Source organism: Mobula birostris, chromosome 2, assembly GCF_030028105.1.
Source record: "Mobula birostris isolate sMobBir1 chromosome 2, sMobBir1.hap1, whole genome shotgun sequence".
Lineage (NCBI taxonomy): Eukaryota > Metazoa > Chordata > Chondrichthyes > Myliobatiformes > Myliobatidae > Mobula > Mobula birostris.
In genome coordinates this window covers 39,832,931-39,853,300 of record NC_092371.1, presented here as the reverse complement: position 1 = coordinate 39,853,300, position 20,370 = coordinate 39,832,931, and the positions used below count along the sequence as shown (strand labels likewise).

Sequence of the window (20,370 nt, the reverse complement as noted above, 5' to 3'; positions counted from 1 at the left end):
GTACAGGAGCCTTAGGTCCTGGAACAATTATTAACCTTTAACCATCTGGTACCTGAACCAGAATGGAAATCAACATTCACCACAACACTGAACTGATCAGTGAACACAACCAATGGACTCACTTTCAAGGATTCTACAAGTCATGTTCTCAGTATAATGTCCTGCAGAACGGTCTTGGCCCAAAACATCAACTGTCTGTTCATTTCTTTAGATGCTGTCAAACCTGCTGATTTCCTCCAGCATTTTGTGTATGCTGCTCGGTGTTATTTATTCATTTTTCTATTTCCACAGTTTGTCATCTTTTGCACATTGGTTGCTTATCAGTCTCTGTGTGTTGTTTTTCATTGGTTCTATTGCACTTCTTTGATCTTCCGTGAATGTCTGTCACAAAATGAATCTCGGGGTAGTATTTAGTGATATATATGTACTTTGATAATAAATTTTTTTTTGAACTTTGAACATTAAAATCCTATCAGTCTCTTTTCCTTGTTCTTTCCCCAAGGCAAGCTAACTTATTATTCCTTCAGTTGCTGTCCAATTCCTTTTTGAAGACAATGATTAGCTTTCTTTCTAGCTATCTTCTGAGCTGTGAATTTCAGATCCTAATTAATATGTTAAATAGCTCTCTGTTGATGTTTGAAGTCCTGTTGGATGTCTATTTTTCATGGTCATTTGTCCACAGTATGGTGGCAAAGATCCACAACCTGTCCTGTTGTTCATCCAAAGCCAATGATTCCAATTGCATTTTCCATGGACTTATCCACTCTTTGCAGCATACTTCAATAACATTTTGATAGAAATTCTATAGATTTTACAGGAACTATTTACCATAACTTTACTAAAATGCCCAAGTTCATACTAGCTGGATATAAGATAATGTGGTCTGCAAAATCCCATCATCTGTCTTTTTATAAATTAATTCCGTTTCTATCATTCTGATTAAAGTAATCTTCAAATTAAAATATATATGATATGTTATTAAATAATCAAGGTATTGATATCTAATTTAAGAGGTTTTTATATTACTGTATTTTTAGGATATCATGTGCTTTATTCAGTTCAGAAAGAGAAATTCAGAGTCACCAAGGCCACACGGTTCACTGGAATGCCATGCACAAGGATCAGTCATCAGATTTGCACTAATAAACTGAATGACCTGGAACAGGACACTGAAGCCAAGTGTTTATAATAGCCTAAGGTCAACAGGAGGCATTGGCTGGGGTCACTGAACTGACAGGGATATGCAGCTCTTGTTACGCACATAGCTTATTCATTTGAGGCAGTATTGACTGACACACCTACTTTCCTGTTTCAGTAGTGAAAACAGCTGAAGTAGATTAGTGAAGATAAAACATTTTTAACATGACTGGCTCCAGATATTAACCTTCTAGTTCCACTTGTTTCGCTTTCCAAGTAAAGATGTTGCAGTCTCATTCATTGTCTGGTTCTTTTATAAAAGTCCTAGCAAAATGATATGACAAAATTATAAACGCAAACATGAGAAAATCTGCAGATGCTGGAAATTCAAGCAACACACGCAAAATGCTGGTAGAACATAGCAGGCCAGGAAGCATCTATAGGAAGAAGCACAGCAGACGCTTCGGGCCGAGACTCTTCGTCAGTCGATCTGACGAAAGGCCTTGGCCCGAAACGTCGACTGTATCTCTTCCTATAGATGCTGCCTGGCCTGCTATGTTCTACCAGCATTTTGTGTGTGTTGACAAAATTCTAATTATGATTTCTGAACTTGGTAATCTAGTGAATCTAGTGGCATCTAGAAACTTACCAGAATCTAAACACGATCAGAAAAGCCAACAAAATGCCACAAAATGCTTTTTGCTCAAGATAACCATTGATTGCAACTCAATGGTTTGCAGGAGTAGAAACAAGTAGCAGCTCTGTTTAATATGCAGCCTTTTTTTTTACCTGTTTTGGAGAAGGGGGAAAAACATAGAGTGAAAAGGGATATTAAAATACTCAATGGAACAGAATTGATTGTGCATTTCCTATGTGGGAGGATCCTGTGACCTGTTCCCAGATGTTGTAAGTAAAACATCTACATTTAAACCAACACACACAAAATGCTAGAGCAACTCAGCAGGTCAGGCAACATCAAATGAAATTAATATATAGTCGACGTTTTGGGCCAAGACCTTTTCTTCAGAACTGGGAAGGAAGGGGTAAGATGCCAGAATAAAAAGGTGGGAATTCTACAAACATTTGTACATTTAAATTATGCTTTATCAAGAAATTAATTTTCATATATTTCATATTTAAAGGAAATGCATGCTCTAGCACAAACCTATGTCTACCTCTTTCCTTTCAACTCAACATCACCCCTTGTCACTTCCTCCAGCCCAATCCCAGGCATCACTTGTGAAATTAGAAATGTGAAATGAGAAAAAGACAGAGTATGACTTACCATTTCAATTTGAAGGCTCTTTATAAGAATTGGGAACAGATCTTGAATATGAAATGTAAACGTAGCTTCTCTTTTCATAGATTCTTTTTGACAGCTGAGTGTTTCCAGCATCTTCCGTTCTGTCTTCAGGTTTCTAGTACCTACACTGCTTTGATTTTCATTCACTTGTAAGGAGGGATGGAAAAAAGGCTGGCATGAAGAGGTGGAGATTAGGGGGTAGATTAAAGAGGTGGACATGAAGATATAAAGCTCGGGTATGCTCAAGGAGGCCAGATGTTAGGAGTTGGGATGCTCAGCAGTAAAATGGAGAGAGATGATAGATCAGGGAATGACTAAGAGTTTTGAGTTGTTTGGAAGTGATTCATTGGAAAGATAGGTCAAAAATACTAGATAGGTTTCTCACTTTATCTACTATGTTCCAAGATGAATGCTGTGCATTGCCGTGGCAGTGCCCCTCCTCCACCCCTGATAAGTGCTTTCTGGCAAGTTTTCTTGCAGCATGCAGTAAGGATACCTAACTGTGGAAAGTGTTAAGGTGATTCATGACAGGAAGTGCTGGGTGAAGTTCACTAAGCAAAAACAATTTTCTCCTGATTTAATTGGTTCAATTGTACATTAATAAAAAAGCTCAGAAAAATCAAAATTATAAGTTGGGATGAAGGCCATATAGCCCAGCAGTTGAATGACCAAGTGTATACACTCATAAGCGTCCTCTAACTTTACTTCTTGTACCATCATTTTCAATTCCTTATTCCTCTTCCTCTAACTTTTCCTTAAAGTGCACCTACATTAGAAAGAGAGAGAGAGAACAAACAAGCAAATAAATTGACATGTGAAAGCTATGAAATTGATATGTAAAAGCTGGGAAATACTGGCCAGAACTGAGATCTGAAACCTAAAGCAGAAAGCTGGAAATGCCCAACAGAGCAAGCAAAGGCTGTGGAGTGAAATTTAAAAAAATAGAGTTCCTATTATAGATGGATAACCTTGCAGCAGAACTGGCCAATTCTAACACTAAAAGAGAAAGTAAATGATATGAAATTGTACATTGGCCCTTGTTGGAACAGTACAGGAGGCAACTGAAAGTTCACTTTGAAGTAGAATGAAATGCTAAATTGAGAGGCAAGTGGAAAATTAGGGTTGCTCCTGCAGATTGGATGAAGAAACTTCACCAAGTAGTCACCAAGTCTGTATTTAGTTTCTTCAATGTAGTGGAGACAAATGCAATGCTCTACATTGGAAAATGAGCAGATGAAATATTATTTCACTTGACAGAATTGTTTGGATTGCTGGGTAGGGGTCAGTTCTGCTGTAAGGTTATTCATCTGCAATATTAACACAGTACATTTCCCCTCTTCATACACTGCCTGATTTTTTGGACATTTACCACAATTTGCTTTTTGCTTTAACTCTCAGCAATAGCTTTCATCTGCAATTCACAACTTTAAAATTTGCTTTTTTCCCCTGTCTCAATCTAAATGCCTTCATTAATCTGTCAACTAGACAGGTCTGTAAGCAGTAAGATCAGCTGTGGTTTCCCCCTTTAAGATATATTCCTTCATCCTATCCAACCCTATCCCACCCTTTCTGAAAATAAAGGCTTTCCCAGATCAAATGGACTTTGACCTGAAATATTTCCAGAGGTGCTGCCTGCCCAACTCAGTGTTTCCAGTGTTTTCCATTTTTATTTCAGATATCCAAAATCTACTTTTTTGTGATGTATATTTAAAAGGAAACATAGAAACATAGAAAACCTACAGCACAAAACCTACAGCTCAAAGTTGTGCCAAACATGTCCCTACCTTAGAAATTACTAGGCTTACCTATAGCCCTCTATTTTCCTAAGCTCCATGTACCTATCCAAAAGTCTCTTAAAAGACCCTATCGTATCCGCCTCCACCACCATTGCAGGCAGCCCATCCCACGCACTCACCGCTCTCTGAGTAAAAATCTTACCCCTGACATCTTACCCCTGACCTACTCCCCAGCACCTTAAACCTGTGTCCTCTTGTGGCAACCATTTCAGCCCTGGGAAAAAGCCTTTGATTATCCACACGATCAATGCCTCTCATCATCTTATACACCTCTATCAGGTCACCTTTCATCCTCCGTCGCTCCAAGGAGAAAAGGTTGAGTTCACTTGGACATGTACTTGAAATGCCAGGACTTTAGGGCAAACAATATGGAGCTAGGAAGCAGGAAAACTCTCATTCAACTGGTACAATGAACAGAATAGCTTCTTTTGGTTTTAAGGGCGATGCTATGTTCAGATTTGAAGGCCATGAGAAAAATGTCTGAAAGTATCTAAAGTCAATCAGAAACAGTGTTTATGCCTAAAGATTACTACTAAAATAATAATTTGTATATTCACCTACCTAATGTTCTTGAAGATGCATTTATAATTTATGCTTTCTATGTACATAATTTTGCAGCAAAATGTTACATTGATGGAAGACTGAACAGTGACTCATCCTGCCCTGCCAATGACTTCCTCTCAGACATCTACAATGACAGTAAACTATCAAGAAAAGAGCTATATGCTACCATCACTGAGCTCCAAATTGGAGGAGTGGAGACGGTAAATATACTAACCAAAGTCCATATGCTACTTTTGAGAATGAAAGATCTTGCTCAGAACTAAATTGAAAGAAAGCTCTTAGTTACAGTTGCTGCATATCACCTTGACTTAGTGGAAGCTATCACAATTTTGAACCAGAACAATAATTTCCTGCTATTTTCCAAGCCCTGAACACACAACCTAAGCATGACTGTTTAAAATGGAGTAAATTAAATATTGATAAAAGTCAATGGAAAATTGAGACCATAACTGGACATCTGTCACATTGCCTGTGAATTTCATGGCCAGGTCTTGGTAAAATTAAATCAGTGAACTGCCAACACCAACTGAGCAAATGTTCACCTTATTGAGGAAGTTGTGTAATGGAAATCTGGCAGATTCTCCATTGAACAACATCAACAGGATAAATAGGTATTAGTTTTGACTGACTCCTACTTATTCCTACAATTCTAAGCAAGATGCACAGAGTAATGATCAGCAATAGGACATTTTTGTGAGCCAGGTTATCCATTCATGTTTCACTAAAACCTTGAAAGGTAAAGCACAATTCAATTTTTCTAGACCAGGTTCCAATCATATCTTTATGGTCTTCTGATTAGCTTGAAAAACAAAAATATGCAGATGTTAGATATCTGAGATAAATGCAGAAAATTCTGAAAATGCTCAGCAGGTCAGACAGCATCTGTGGGGAGAGAAATTATTCTAATATATCTAATCCATATTTTTCATAATGAATTATCAACATATGTCTGTATCTGACAGCTATCATTATTAAGTGGGAGTATATTTACTTCAAGTATACGAAATTATATTATTAAATACATAGTATTTATATTGTTAAATATATTTTGTGTGGATCCTCAAAGCGGAATTGGTACTGTTGTATTCTGAATAATTGTGCTGGGAATTAATGATACAAATCCATCCCTTGTTTCAGTAATTTGAGTGTATAGCAACAATTACTTAAATTTTATTTATGCTAACTATCATATTATAACTTGCAAAGAAATTGAGGTTAACAGCAATTACCTTCAGTTTTAGAGCCACTCTGCTTTAGTTGTAGCGATCTGTACATCTTTATAAAGTTAACAGTAATTAGCTTCAGTTTTGAGAGCCACCCTGCTTTTATTGCAGTGATCTGTACCTCTTTTTAAGGTTAACTCATGAGCTAAAAATAAGCAAGCTGAAGATCTCTGACCTAGGTAGTATTGAGCCTTAAATGGTCAACTCGATTCTGCTTTTGATATAACAAATCCTAAAATAATATCGGGAAATTAGATTCATCAAGCTTATGTTAAATAGGATTTGACTGTAATGCACATGTGTAATGTAAATTTAAGCACCAAATACACCATCTGATATGACATTTACTACCTTGATGTACTAGATCTTGTCTTTAATAAAGGATATTTAGTTGATAATCCTAACCTTTGTAAGTGGCAACACTAAAAGAACTTACAGATATCGCCAGTGACGTTACTAATGATTTAGTGATATTTAGTTTGGAAGGCAGCTCCGGTAGATTTCAAGGATTATATAGAATATTCTCAAACATTTTATCACTCCATATAACCATGATTACATTTTGTGAGAAGTTACAAAGTGGCTCTCACATGTCTAAAGCTTCAACATAAGATAAGTTATATTTTTAAATTAGAAGAAAGATCCCTTTTTAAATGTTGTAACTTGCAACTATTAATGAGGAAATGAATATGAAGTCAATTGAAGAAAATTACCACTCTCTACTTTCTTTTACATCAAAGACTGCCAACACTTTGCTATGGGCCATTTTCAATCTCTCTCGCAATACCAAAGTGCAAGAAAAACTTAATGAGGAACTGCTGCGTGTGCTACCTAAAAACCAAACTCCAACTGCAGAAGATATTAAGAAACTGCCCTACCTGAAAGCTTGTCTGAAGGAGTCTATGAGGTTTGATTGCATCACTTGTTATTCAATTGCTTTGAACTCCCTGCTGAAATTGTTAGCATCAAATCATTTTTTGAAATATGTTTGTTATGCATTAAATCCCAGTTAAGAAACTCCTGTGGTTAGAAACTCGTATTGAAAAAACAGAGCTTTTCCTCAATCTAATAAACAGACCATAAAGCCCCTTCTTAATCTGGTTGATAGCACATACAATATGAAACAGTACAACACAGGAACAGGCCCCTCTGACCCGTAGTGTTGAGCTGAACTAATTAAACTAGCATTCAAATGCTTAAATTAACTAATCCTTTCTACCTACACAATGTCCATATCTTTTCATTTCCTGCATATTCACATGCCTCCATCACATTTGCCTCCACCAACACCCTGGATAGCGTATTTCAGGCACTTCCCACTCTCCATGTAAAATTTGCCTTGCACATCTCCTCTGAACTTATCCCCTCTCATGTTAAATACATACCTTCTGGTGTTGGATATTTTCAATCTTGGAAAAAGATACCAGCTATCCATGCCATTCCAGAGAAAACAGTCCAGTCTGTCCAGCCTCTCTTTGCAGCACACCTGCCTTCTAATCCAGACAGCATCCCGCTACACCTCTTCTGCATCCACTCCAAACCCTCAACATCCTTCCTGTAATGGGCCAACCAGGATGCAATATTCCAAAAGTAATCCAACAAGAGCTTTATAAAGCTGTAACAAAACTTCCGGTTGCCTGAACTCACTTCCTCAACTAGTAAAGGCAAGCATGGCATACGTCTTCCTTACCACTCTATCAAACTGTGCAGTCACTTCCAGGGACTTATGAACTTGGACATCTCTGCAGGGTAACATTGTTATGGATTTTGGCTTTATCAGTGTACTTTCCCTTTACATTTCATCTCTCAAAGTGCAGCACTTCAAAGTCAGCTGGGTTAAATGCCATCTGCCATTTCTCAGCCCATATCTCTAACTGATCTATATCCTGCTGAATCCTTTGACAGTCTTGCACACTATCCTCAACACCACTAATATTTGTATTGTCTGCAAACTTGTAATGTATTGAGTTTGCTGACCACAAAGTTATAAATTCAAATGAAGATCTTAAGCCCTTTCTGATATAAATAGCTACATATACCCTCACTGAAGGACAGTTATACTGTAGCTACCTACTTTTCAAAGACTAGTGCACTTTCCTTTTTATCCTCAACAGTGAGTTTAGCTGCCAATACTGTCTGAGTACTGTGTCCCCTTTCCCTACCAAGGAGGAGATTCTTCCAGCTAAGAGTAGTTTAAACACAGTTCATTTACTTTTAGTGATAAACGGTTAAATTTAAACAAAATTCTTAAAACACATTTAAAGCTCACAGAGGATTTTCTATCTTCTGAAAGATTTCCAAATTACAAACCATTTTTAAAACACAAGGATTTCCAAAACACGTTAACAAGATATACCAATGATGCAGACAAATTATCGGTCACAGAAATCAGTAGCAGAGGAATGGATTCTCGTTCACCCCATGTCTCTAGCAATCTTCTTGATGTTCCTTACCCCATTCAAAATAAACCTGACTGCTCCCTACATTTTCTGCCAGTAACTTCACACATTTGATATCTTTTTCAGATATCTTTTCACAGAGATCATCTAAAAGCTTCTGGGGACAGAGTTCCTAGATACCTACAATTAATTCTGTGAAACTGACTCTTTGAATACTGTATACAACATTTCCAACTTCTAAATAGATCAGCTATTTGATATGCTAAATGATAATAACAATCTGGTCTGCAAGCTTCCTTGAACTAAGTAACAACTAGTGTTGTCTGGCTTCATACAACCTTAATTAAAATAACCCATTGTCTTACACAGCACCCCTTCAGCAAATTAGCCTCATGCTGTGGGCCAACAAATCTGCTCATAGTCAACACTTGTTTGCAAAGCTGTCCTTTTAATTTCAAACTGATTACTGCTCGCCATTTGCACCAAGAACTGAAGATTGGCTCCTATTTACAAGAGGCTGAACAAAGAATATTGGTTGGAAGTGTAACTTACTCAAAAGCAACACTTTGATCTTTAGAAGTTCTAGCTGCTATGTTTAGAAAGCTGAACTTGACAAAAAAAGAAAGGCCCCCAACCTTATTCACCACCCATTTGGTTTTCATCCCGGTTATTTAACAACGGAGGTCCCATTTGGATACCCGCAGAACACCACTGAACTTTATGACTGGGAACTTTACAGAATTATGAATGGAAACAATTTGATCATAAAATTTATTATTTCAGAGCAGCTATAATAAATTACTTAATTGTTTCAAAAATAGTAGATATTTAGTTTATAATTGCTCAATTTATAGTGTAACTCTTGCTTCAGCTAGTGGCTTAAAATAGGAGATGATAGCTCCCGGCTCGGCCAAACTTAAGAAATCTCGTTTGGGTGGATGCTGTGCGATGTGTCCCCTGTTACAAATCAGTACCACAAAATAACAAGTAGTACACAAAATGTGATTAAACGATTGAGCTTTATAATTCTTAATTTGACCATATGGTTAGTAAAGAAAACAAAAAAAGAAGAGGGCCCATTCTCATGAAACAATCTAATGTGAAATGTTGGAGCTCACTGATAAGGCCGTTCATCCACCATCGACCTCCTCCGAGTGTCGCTGACCCTCGCTCCAAGTCCACTCTGTCTGGCGGTCTACCAACTCTCTCCATTCACGTCTTCTCTCCTCATCTCTCCCCGGCAAAAGACCGCGAATTCCCGGTTCCCAGACACACAAGAAAGAACAACATCCCGCTCATTGACTAGCATTCCCTGTTATCTCTAGTCATAACCTAAACATTGCTGCTACAGAGAAACCATTACCTCAGCGGTGGAACATTACAGAAAAGCCATTATATTAGCAGTGAAACCTTACAGCGTATAATAGTTTATAAATTGAGCAATTTTGAATTGAAAGTTTTGTTTTTGCAAATTATGAAATGAAATTGGTTTTGCTTATATTATTGTACTTTTGGTTGTAATCATTTATATTCAATTTTTAACAGAAGACCTGAAGAAGTTTACTATCTTTATCGTGATAAAGATGGCACCTTCATCTTCACTCCAAATAATTTATTGTATATATTTAAATTTAAGAACTGTTTTTAATTTTTGTGATTTTAGCGATCTTAGTAAATATACCAAATGCCTCAGTAAAATAATTTCTTGCAACAAATATTTGTTTAGAATTACTCCTTCTGTGCCCTTTACAAGTCGGACCTTGGAAGAAGAAATCATCCTTGGTGACTATCTGCTGCCTAAGGGAGTAAGTATACAGAAAAATTGTAGATACGCACCAAGAATGTAACTTTCAGTAGCTTCAATTAGCTCTGATTTTGTCACAGTACTAAATTATTGATCATTCAATATTTTTAAGGAGCTTTCATATTACAGTAAGTGATAAAAGGCAGAATCTGACCACAGGCCATCATTTTCCTGACCCACCCTGCCACACCAATCAATTTTTGCTAACACTGTCAAGAATTTAACTTGCACCTGAATTGGCCAAACCAATTCAGCAACAATACCGAGGAGGGAGCAGAATCAGGTTTACTATCACCAGCATGTGACATGAAATAATAATAACAAATAAAATACAACATAATAAATAAACAAGTAAATCAATTACATATATTGAATATATTTTTAATGTGCAAAAACAGAAATACTGTATATTAAAAAAAAGTGAGGTAGTGTCCAAAACTTCAATGTCCATTTAGGAATCGGATGGCAGAGGGGAAGAAGCTGTTTCTGAATTGCTTGAGTTTGTGACTTCAGGCTTCTGTATGTCCTGCCTGATGGTAACAGTGAGAAAAGGGCATGCCTTGGGTGCTGGAGGACGTTAATAATGGATGCTGCCTTTCTGAGACACCGCTCCCTAAAGATGTCCTGAGTACTTTGTAGGCTAGTGCCCAGGATGAAGCTGACTAGATTTACAACCTTCTGCAGCTTCTTTCAGTCCTGTGCAGTAGCCCTTCCATACCAGACAGTGATGCAGCCTGTCAGAATGCTCTCCACGGTACAACTGTAGGTGTTTTTGAGTGTATTTGTTGACATGCCAAATCTCTTCAAACTCCTAATAAAGTATAGCTGCTGTCTTGCCTTCTTTATGACTACATTGATATGTTGGGACCAGGTTAGATCCTCAGAGATCTTGACTCCCAGGAACCTGAAACTGCTCACTCTCTCCACTTCTGATCCCTCTATGAGGATTGGTATGTGTTCCTTCATCTTACCCTTCCCGAAGTCCACAATCAGCTCCTTCATCTTATTGACGTTGAGTGCCAGGTTGTTGCTGTGGCACCATTCCACTAGTTAGCATATCTCACTCCTGTACGCCCTCTCATCACCCACCCGAGATTCTACCAACAATGGTTGTATCGTCAACAAATTTGTAGATGGTATTTGAGCTATGCCTAGCCACACAGTCATGTGTATACAGAGAGCAGAGCAGTGGGCTAAGCACACACCCCTGAGGTGCGCCAGTGTTGATCATCAGCAAGGAGGATATGTTATCACTAATCTGCACAGACTGTGGTCTTCCAGTTAGGAAGTCAAGGATCCAATTGCAGAGGGAGGTACAGAGGCCCAAGTTCTGCAACTCCTAAATCAGGATTGTGGGAATGATGGTATTAAATGCTGAGCTATAGACAATGAACAGCATCCTGACATAGGTGTTTGTGTTGTCTAGATAGTCTAAAGCCGTGTGGAGAGCCATTGAGATTGCATCTGCTGTTGACCTTTTGTGGCAGTAGGCAAATTGCAATGGGTCCAGGTCCTTGCTGAGGCAGGAGTTCAGTCTAGTCATAACCAACATCTCAAAGTATTTCATCACTGTCGATGTGAGTGCTACTGTGCGATAGTCATTAAGGCAGCTCACATTATTCTTCTTTGGCACTGGTATAATTGTTGCCTTTTTGAAGCAAGTGGGAACTTCTGCCCGTACTATTGAGGGGTTGAAAATGTCCTTGAATATTCCCGCTAGTTGGTTGGCACAGGTTTTCAGAGCCTTACCAGGTACTCCAGGTATTCCTGCAGTATGTGTATATGACTTTTTGGATTAATATGTTGATCAAACAATCGGAAAATAACTTATTCTAGATTAGTTATTGTGCAATCAGAAAGGTTGATTAATAACCCAGGGTATAGGATTGGCATTGGCTAAAAGTTAAGGAATGCATGTAGGAATAACAACTATTATATTATAACCCTACCAGGTGTAAAAATATAAAGCAATTATGCTGTCAAAAGAAGTTAAGGACTGCATTAGATCTAAAGGAGTTTCAAATAGGAAAGCCTGACAAAGTGGCAGACTTGGGGACTGGAAGCAGTCTAAAATTCAGCAAAAGAGGACAACGAAAGTGATTAAAGTGATTAAGAGAGCAATAAGTACAGAATGATAATAAACCCAGGAAACATTAAAGTAGATTGCTTTTACAAATGTTTGAAAAGAATATTAGTAAAACCAAATGTAGAACCCTGCTGTCAAATACAGGCCAGTCATAATAGAGAACAGAGCAATTAAGCAAATTTAGGGAAACAAACATTCCCCCCCTTCCTCTATTCCCAACTCTAACTTTTATCTCCACTCACCTGCCTATTACTTTCCCCCAGGTCCCCCCCACCTTTCCTTTCTTCTGTGGTCCACTCTCCTCTCTTATCAGATTCCTTCTTTTCCAGGCCTTGACCTTTCTTTCCCACCCACCTAGCTTCACCTATCGACTTCCAGCTAGCCTCCTTCCCCTCCTTCCCACCTTTTTATTCCGGCATCTTCCCTCTTCCTTCCCATTCCAGAAGAAGAGAATCGACCCAAAACGTTGACTGTTTATTCATTTCCATAGATGCTGTCTGACCTGCTGCATTCCTCCAGAATTTTCTGAAGTTGTCTTGGATTTCCAGCTTCAGCAGAATTTATTGTATTTATAATTAAATTTTAAAAAGTCTTGTCTTCACAGAAGAAGACACCAATAATCTTATAAAAATGTTAGGGAATGATTAATCTAATGAAAGTGCAGATGAGGAGGAACTATAGAAAATATTACTGAAGAACTTAATGCTCTGAAAGCTGAAACCCCCAAGAACCTGATATTTGCATTCTCAGATATTAAAGGGCCAAGTCATGGAAATAGTGAATTCATTGGTTATCATATTCCAAAATACTATATACTATGGAATAAATTATATTTATTCCTCTCCATAAATGCTGCCTGATTGACCTCTTCCAGCATTGTGTGTGTGTTGATCAAGATTTCCAGCATCTTGTGTCTATATTTCCCTGTTTTGTTTACTCCCAAATATGGTTCTGATGCTCCCTCCCCAGAAAAAAAAACACAGCAGATGCCCAGGTAGACATATAGGAATTTTACGCACCCTTTCTGAATCATTTAACCCCCACTTCAGAAAGAGCGAAAGAACAACTACTCCTAATATAACGGTTTAGTACTGCGTTGTGTGGATGATGTGTGAACCTTCAGGCTCATTTACATTTACTATATATCATGGAACTGAGAGTCCAAAAGGCTATTTATTGCTTTTCAGAACAACTTTATATCAAAAATAAAGGGTGATGTGGCCATTCTTTATCTTACAGACTAATTTAATGATAAGCTATCACGCGATAGGATTGAATGAAGAATATTTTGATGATGGAATGCAGTTCAAACCTGAGCGCTGGCTACAGGATATGGATAAAATCAATCCTTTTGCTCACGTTCCATTTGGGATTGGAAAAAGGATGTGTATAGGCCGGCGGCTGGCGGAATTGCAGCTTCAGTTGGCTCTCTGCTGGGTAAGTTGTGTGTGCTGATTATTGACATTGGTCCAGTTTTTGCTTAAATGTAACAAATAGCTATGGGAATGCCATTTTCAAATTGGAATATTTTTTCACTGCAGCTGGTACAAAGGTACAGAATAGTGGCAACTGATGAAGATAATGTGGAAGTACTGCATTCTGGGATAATGTTGCCAAATCGTGAGATCCCTGTTGCGTTCCACAACCGTTAAAAGGTACATTCACAATTGTTTTTGATTTTTTTATTCAATAACTTCCTTTTTGGTTTCCCCCTTTTTCTCTCTGTGCCTTGTGAATCAATCCTATACACTCTTCACTATGTCATATGAACAAACTGTAATAATATCTGAGAGAAGTGAACCCCCCCCGACACTCCTGCATGTGCATTGTGAAGCAATCTCTTAGCCATTCTGTATTTTGTGAACCAAGTCCTTTCATTGCTCTATGTACTAATCCCAAACACATTTCTTTTGTATTGAGAAGTAACCCCTTTCTGAAAAATATATGTACTATGAACTAATCCACTCCTTTCTTTTCTATGTATTGTGAATCATTTTCTTCTAGACCAATATGTGCATTGTAAACTAAGTACTTATAGTTCTCCCTTTTTAGTGAACCAATTCCTGACACACCTATCTGTGTATTGTGAACCTAACCCTTTCTGAGAAATGTGAACTAATCACTTCCTCTCTCTTCTGTGCATTGTGAAAAAAGGCAGTATACTCTTCTCCATGTAATAAACCAGTTTCTGACACACCTCTCCGTGTATGCTGATTGAAGCTCTTACACCCATCTATATAGCAACACACATCAAAGTTGCTGGTGAACGCAGCAGGCCAGGCAGCATCTCTAGGAAGAGGTACAGTCGACATTTCAGGCCGAGACCCTTCGTCAGGACTAACTGAAGGAAGAGTTAAGGGATTTGAAAGTTGGAGGGGGAGGGGGAGATCCAAAATGATAGGAGAGGACAGGAGGGGGAGGGATAGAGCCAAGAGCTGGACAGGTGATAGGCAAAAGGGGATACGAGAGGATCATGGGACAGGAGGTCTGGGAAGAAAGATGGGGGGGGGGAACCCAGAGGATGGGCAAGAGGTATATTCAGAGGGACAGAGGGAGAAAAAGGAGAGTGAGAGAAAGAATGTGTGCATAAAAATGTGTAACAGATGGGGTACGAGGGGGAGGTGGGGCCTTAGCGGAAGTTAGAGAAGTCGATGTTCATGCCATCAGGTTGGAGGCTACTCAGACGGAATATAAGGTGTTGTTCCTCCAACCTGAGTGTGGCTTCATCTTTACAGTAGAGGAGGCTGTGGATAGACATGTCAGAATGGGAATGGGATGTGGAATTAAAATGTGTGGCCACTGGGAGATCCTGCTTTCTCTGGCGGACAGAGCATAGATGTTCAGCAAAGCGGTCTCCGCTAAGGCCCCACCTCCCCCTCGTACCCCATCTGTTACTTATTTTTATGCACACATTCTGGCAACAGTTAGGATCTCAATAAATGGTGGAATAGTCTCAAGTGCCCCTTCTCATGTTTTCATGTTTGCAAAGCACAAATGATCTCCTTACAGTTTAGTGTGAGAAATACAGATCAAAAGTAACACCCTCAATTCAGTCTTCTAATCAGACTTCAGTGTTTTGATACAATAACTCAAGTAGGAGACACAAGAGACTACAGATGTTGGAAGTCTGGAGCAACACACAAAACACGGGAGGAACTCAGCAGGTCAAGAAGCATTTACGGAGGAAAATTAAGAGTTGATGCCTCAGGTTGAGATCCTTCATCTGGATGGGAAGCGGGGGGGATGGCTGGTATAAAAAGTGGAGGGAGCAGATGGAGCAAGTTCTGGCAAGTGATAGGTGGGTTGATAGAGAGATGATGGTGATAGGAGACTGAGGTCAGAGGCTGGGAGGTGACAGCCAGATGACAAAGGAGTAAAGAGGTTGGAATCTGATAGGGGAGGACTGTAGACCACTGAATATGGGGGGGATGGTAGGGAGGAGGAACAGTGGGAGGAGTGTGTGGTTGATGGGCAGTTGGAGAATTTGGGAAAGGGAGAAGAGATAGGGTTGTATAAGTCAGCTGGATCAGGAGGAGATAGCAAAAAAGCTGGAAAAGGGCAAGAGAGAAGCAGTTATAGGAAGTTTGAGAATTCAACATCCATGCCTTGAGGTTGGAGACTGCCCAAGCAGAGTATGGAGGTGTCATTTATCTAACTGGTGTTTATCATTGACCTGGAAGTGGTGTTGATGTGGGAATGTGAAGTGGAAATAAAATAGCTGGAAAGAAGAGATCATAACTGGCAAAGCAGATGGAGCCAAAATTCTCAGCGCGGTGGGCCCCAACCTGTGCCCTTTCTTAGTGATGTAGAGGGGCTGCACCTTGAACATTAGATTAATTAAATAACATCAGGGGAAAGACTGCTTCACCCAGAAGGACTGCTTATGGCCTTGATTGGTTGTGAAGGACGAGGTGTAGGGCTAGTTGTAACACTTTGCAGATTTGTAGGGACAGATTTCTGAGGAGGGAGGCTGATCAGATAAGGGAGTCACAAAGAAAGTAATCCCTGTAAAAAGTGAAGAGGGGAGAGGAGAGGAGAGGTGATATGTGCAAGTGGTGGGATCCTGTTGGACATGACAGAAGCTACAAAGAATGATAGGTTAGATGCGTAGGTTAACATGGTGGTAGGTGAACGGCAAAATCTGGGAAATGGAGGAGATGTGGATGAATGCTCCTTCTTAGATGCCTTTGATTGGAAGGGCTGATCATTTAGAATAGATGTAGACACAGGGGAACTGAGAAAAGGGAATGGTGTCTTTGCAAGTGACAGGGTGAGAAAAGTTGAAATAAAGGTAGATGTAGGAGGGATTGGATTTATAGAAGATGTTTGTGGACAAACTGTCTTTGGAGATGCAGACAGAGAGATCAAGAAAGGGGAGAGAAGTGTTGGAGATGGACCAAGTGAATTTGAAGATGGGGTAGAAGTTAATAGAGAAGTTGATGAAATTGATGACTTTGCATGGGTTCAGAAGCAGACATTAATGTAGCTGAGAAAGAGTTGTAGAGCATTCCCAGATTAGGTTTGAAACATGAATTGCACCATATAGACAATGAAAACGTAGGCATAGCTGTAACCCATATGAGTGCCCGTGGCTATTCCTTTGGTTTGGAGAAAGTAAGAACAACTACATTAGTTATATTTCTTCCCACATCTCACCTTCACTTGTCATTTAAAGCTGAAAAATGTTACTGTTATTTATCCAGAGTTGGAAACAGAGTTAGAAACAGCTGTAATTAAACAGCACTGAAGGATTTTTTTCATGGATATTTTGTATGTGGCTTGATGTGACAAGAATGTCGAGGGTAAGGTCAAGAGAACTTACTCTGTTTAAAATAATGCACTGCAAAGGAAATAGTTATCTAAAAATTCATCCTGGTCAGTAGCATTAAACACATCATGACATAAATGAGCATAATTAGAAGGCTTTCAATAATTCAGTTTGTAATTGGATAATTTATGTTCAATTATCTCTGTGCTATAACTATAATAATCACATAAGCTCATAGACTTTTTTCTTTTCAGGAGCACCTTGATTGTTCGAGAGCACAGCCAACCCTACGCTCTTGTTAACCCCAACATTTTATAATCAGTCAAAAAGGCATCACAAGGCCAAAAGAATGTTGTGGGAGTGGAAGGATTACAACACTTTTTCTGACTCACAGACGATTGGTCTGATAAGAAATTTAGTAATGCAACCTTATTTTGACAGACCCATTCACTGAGTAATAGCCTTACATACTGTACATATTGTAAAGAAATACAATGTGATATTTGATGCTTAATATTCCGTAAAGTTATAATGTATTATACACGTCTGTATGTAAAAACATATAAAGTAAGGGCTTTCAAATAACCAGAAGAAACTCTCTCCATGAAACCTTGTGTCTGTGCCAGTACTCTGCAAACAAACTATCCACACAGACCGGGTTGTTTTTAGGTGGATTTGTGTTGTTGCTATAAACAGCAGGTGTTAGAGAATCTACACATTGTAAATCTGCTAGATGAAGGAAGGATTTCAGACAGAGAATACCTGTTTTTTTCTAGATTAACTAGAAAAATTGCAGCAAGTATAGCTGATGTAGAAATTCACCTTCAAAGGTAGTGATAAACAGGATGTATCACATTGAATTCAATATTCAATTGTGCCTATGAAATGTAAATCCAACCGTGATGTACAATATGAGATCAAAGTTATTCCTCCCACTCTGTATTGTTATATAGGGCGAATCCCTCCTCCGCTTTCTTTGTTATATTTAATTATGTAAATACCATAGATATTAATTAAACTGCAAATTTATACATCAAATCAATATTTACGTCCTTGTTTAAATCCTGAAGTCTGCTGATAAATTAACATTTATGCCTGTTTGTGTTACATATAAAATTGCACTCAATTTAAAATCCAATTTAAAAGTTAAAGGCATTTTCTGATGTATTAGTCAATCATAGAACTGAAACAAATTTTACTGCCTGACTTGGGAAAAAAACAATATGCTAATAAAAGATAATAAGAACAATTTATTAAGTACTTAATAATTCTTTTAATTCCTTTTAGTTACTTATTCATGATGTTTGAAACAGATTCATTAATCCCTTCGGCTCACCATCCATTCTGATCATTAAGCACCCATTTACACCAATCACACTTTATTCTCCCCATGTTCAATCAGCTCCTCAAGAATCCACCACACATCTATACGCTGGGATCAATTTACTGTGGCCAATTAGTCCACCAACCTGCATATCTGCAAAGAGGAAGAGATCTGGAGGAAACTCAGGAAGAAAATTCAGGGATTGAGATAAACTCAGTCACAGGGAGAATATACAAACTCGGAGCACTGAAAGTTTTGTAGCAATTCACATCCAAAAGAAAATTGAACGAAATTGGGCTCTGATGCATTTAGTATTACAGGTCACAAGTGAACGCGCATCTCCAAAGTGTGCCTGTGAATTGCATGTGTCTCATTAGGCCAAACCATGCTGTTATGTCACATGGCTAAAAAATAAACATATCCTTGCCTGTAAAGACGTTGCAAAGCATCTCCTAGAAGATACAGATGTGGAAGAAGGTCTTGTGTTTAGGTGAGACTAAAGTGGAACTTTTTGCCTGCAACACTAAGCAGTATTTGTGGCATAAATCTAATACTGCACATCAGCCAGATAACATCATCCATAGTGTAAGGTATGGTGGAGGTAGCATCATGCTATGGGGATACTTTTCAACAGGAGGGATTGGACATCTGGTGGGAAGATGAATGCTGAGAAATCCTGGATAAAAACCTGCTAGCCTCTGCCAGAAGTTCGTTTTGCAGCAGAACAATGATCCAAAGCACACTGCCAGAGCAATCATGGAGTGGCTTCAAATGAAGAAAATCGAGTCCTTGAGTGGCCCAAGCTGATTGAATACCTCTGGCAAGACCTCGAGATTGCTGTCCACCACAGCTTCCCAACTAACCTGGCACAGCTTGAGCAACTTTGCAAGGAGGAATGGGCAAATCTGGCACCAAAACATTGTGCAGAGCTAATAGAGACTTATTCAAAAAGACTACTGGCTGTAATAGCTGCGAGAGGTGGTTCAACAAAGTACCGAGCAAAGGGGGATGAATAATTTTGAGTTGCTGGCATCTCAGTTTTTAAATTTTTAGTTTTCATGCTTTACAAATTTCCCTGTTTTTTTGGACTCTATTGTGAAAAAAGGAATATGTGATTCAGTTAAATTGATCAAAATCCCTGGTTGTAATACTCATTTATGCGAGTAAAGGGTTGGGGCTGAATACTTTCACAAGGTTGAATACATTTACATGGCACTGTAGGAAACTTTATTACATTACTCCAGTTCTACAGCTATGCAAGCTCGTACATGATCTATAATGGAAGGTTTTCTTTAAGAATAAATCTTTTAGACTCAATTTGCAAATGATCCAATGGCTGTGTTTTAAAAATAAAGGTGTCCAAGTAACAAATATTTTATAAACAGATAATTCCCAAACATGAAAAAATCTGAAGATGCTGGAAATCCAAGCAACACACAAAAAATGCCAGAGGAACTTAGCATGTCAGGCAGCATCTATGGAAAAGAGTAAACAGTCGACGTTTCTGGCCGAGATCCTTCATCAGGACTTGAAAAAAATGAGAAGTCAGAGTAAGAAGGTGGGGAGAGGGGAGGAAGAAGTACAAGGTGGTAGGTGATAGGTGAAACCGGGAGTGGAAAAGGGGTGAAGTAAAGAGCTGGTAAGTTGATTGGTGAAAGAGAGAAATGGCTGGAGAAGGGGAAATCTGATAGAGAGGGTAGAAGCCCACGGAAGAAGGGAAGTGGGAGGAACACCAGAGGGAGGTGATAGGCAGGTAAGAAGATAAAGTGAGAGAGGAAGAAGGGAATGGGAATGGTGAAGGGGGCAGGGGACTGGAAGGCATTACCGAAAGTTCAAGAAATCAGTGTTCATGCCATCAGGTTGGAGGCTACTCAGGTGGAATATAAGGCTTTGCTCCTCCAACCTGAATGTGGACTCATAGTGGCAGTAGAGATGGCCATGGACTGATGTGTCGGAACGTGAATGG

The 20,370-nt window shown here is 38.9% G+C and overlaps 1 protein-coding gene across 1 annotated transcript in view; it reads left to right on the top strand.

Annotated features, from left to right (window-relative positions):
* Positions 1-18,320, top strand: part of cyp24a1 (cytochrome P450, family 24, subfamily A, polypeptide 1) — a 33,457-nt gene extending 15,137 nt beyond the window's left edge. The window contains exons 7-12 of the mRNA XM_072276813.1: positions 4,855-5,000; positions 6,764-6,930; positions 10,149-10,227; positions 13,552-13,749; positions 13,854-13,967; positions 17,335-18,320. Of these exons, the coding sequence (XP_072132914.1) occupies positions 4,855-5,000; positions 6,764-6,930; positions 10,149-10,227; positions 13,552-13,749; positions 13,854-13,964 (701 nt within the window). The 3' untranslated portion in view covers positions 13,965-13,967; positions 17,335-18,320. The remainder of the gene's footprint in view (positions 1-4,854; positions 5,001-6,763; positions 6,931-10,148; positions 10,228-13,551; positions 13,750-13,853; positions 13,968-17,334) is intronic.
* Positions 18,321-20,370: the final 2,050 nt, after the last annotated feature.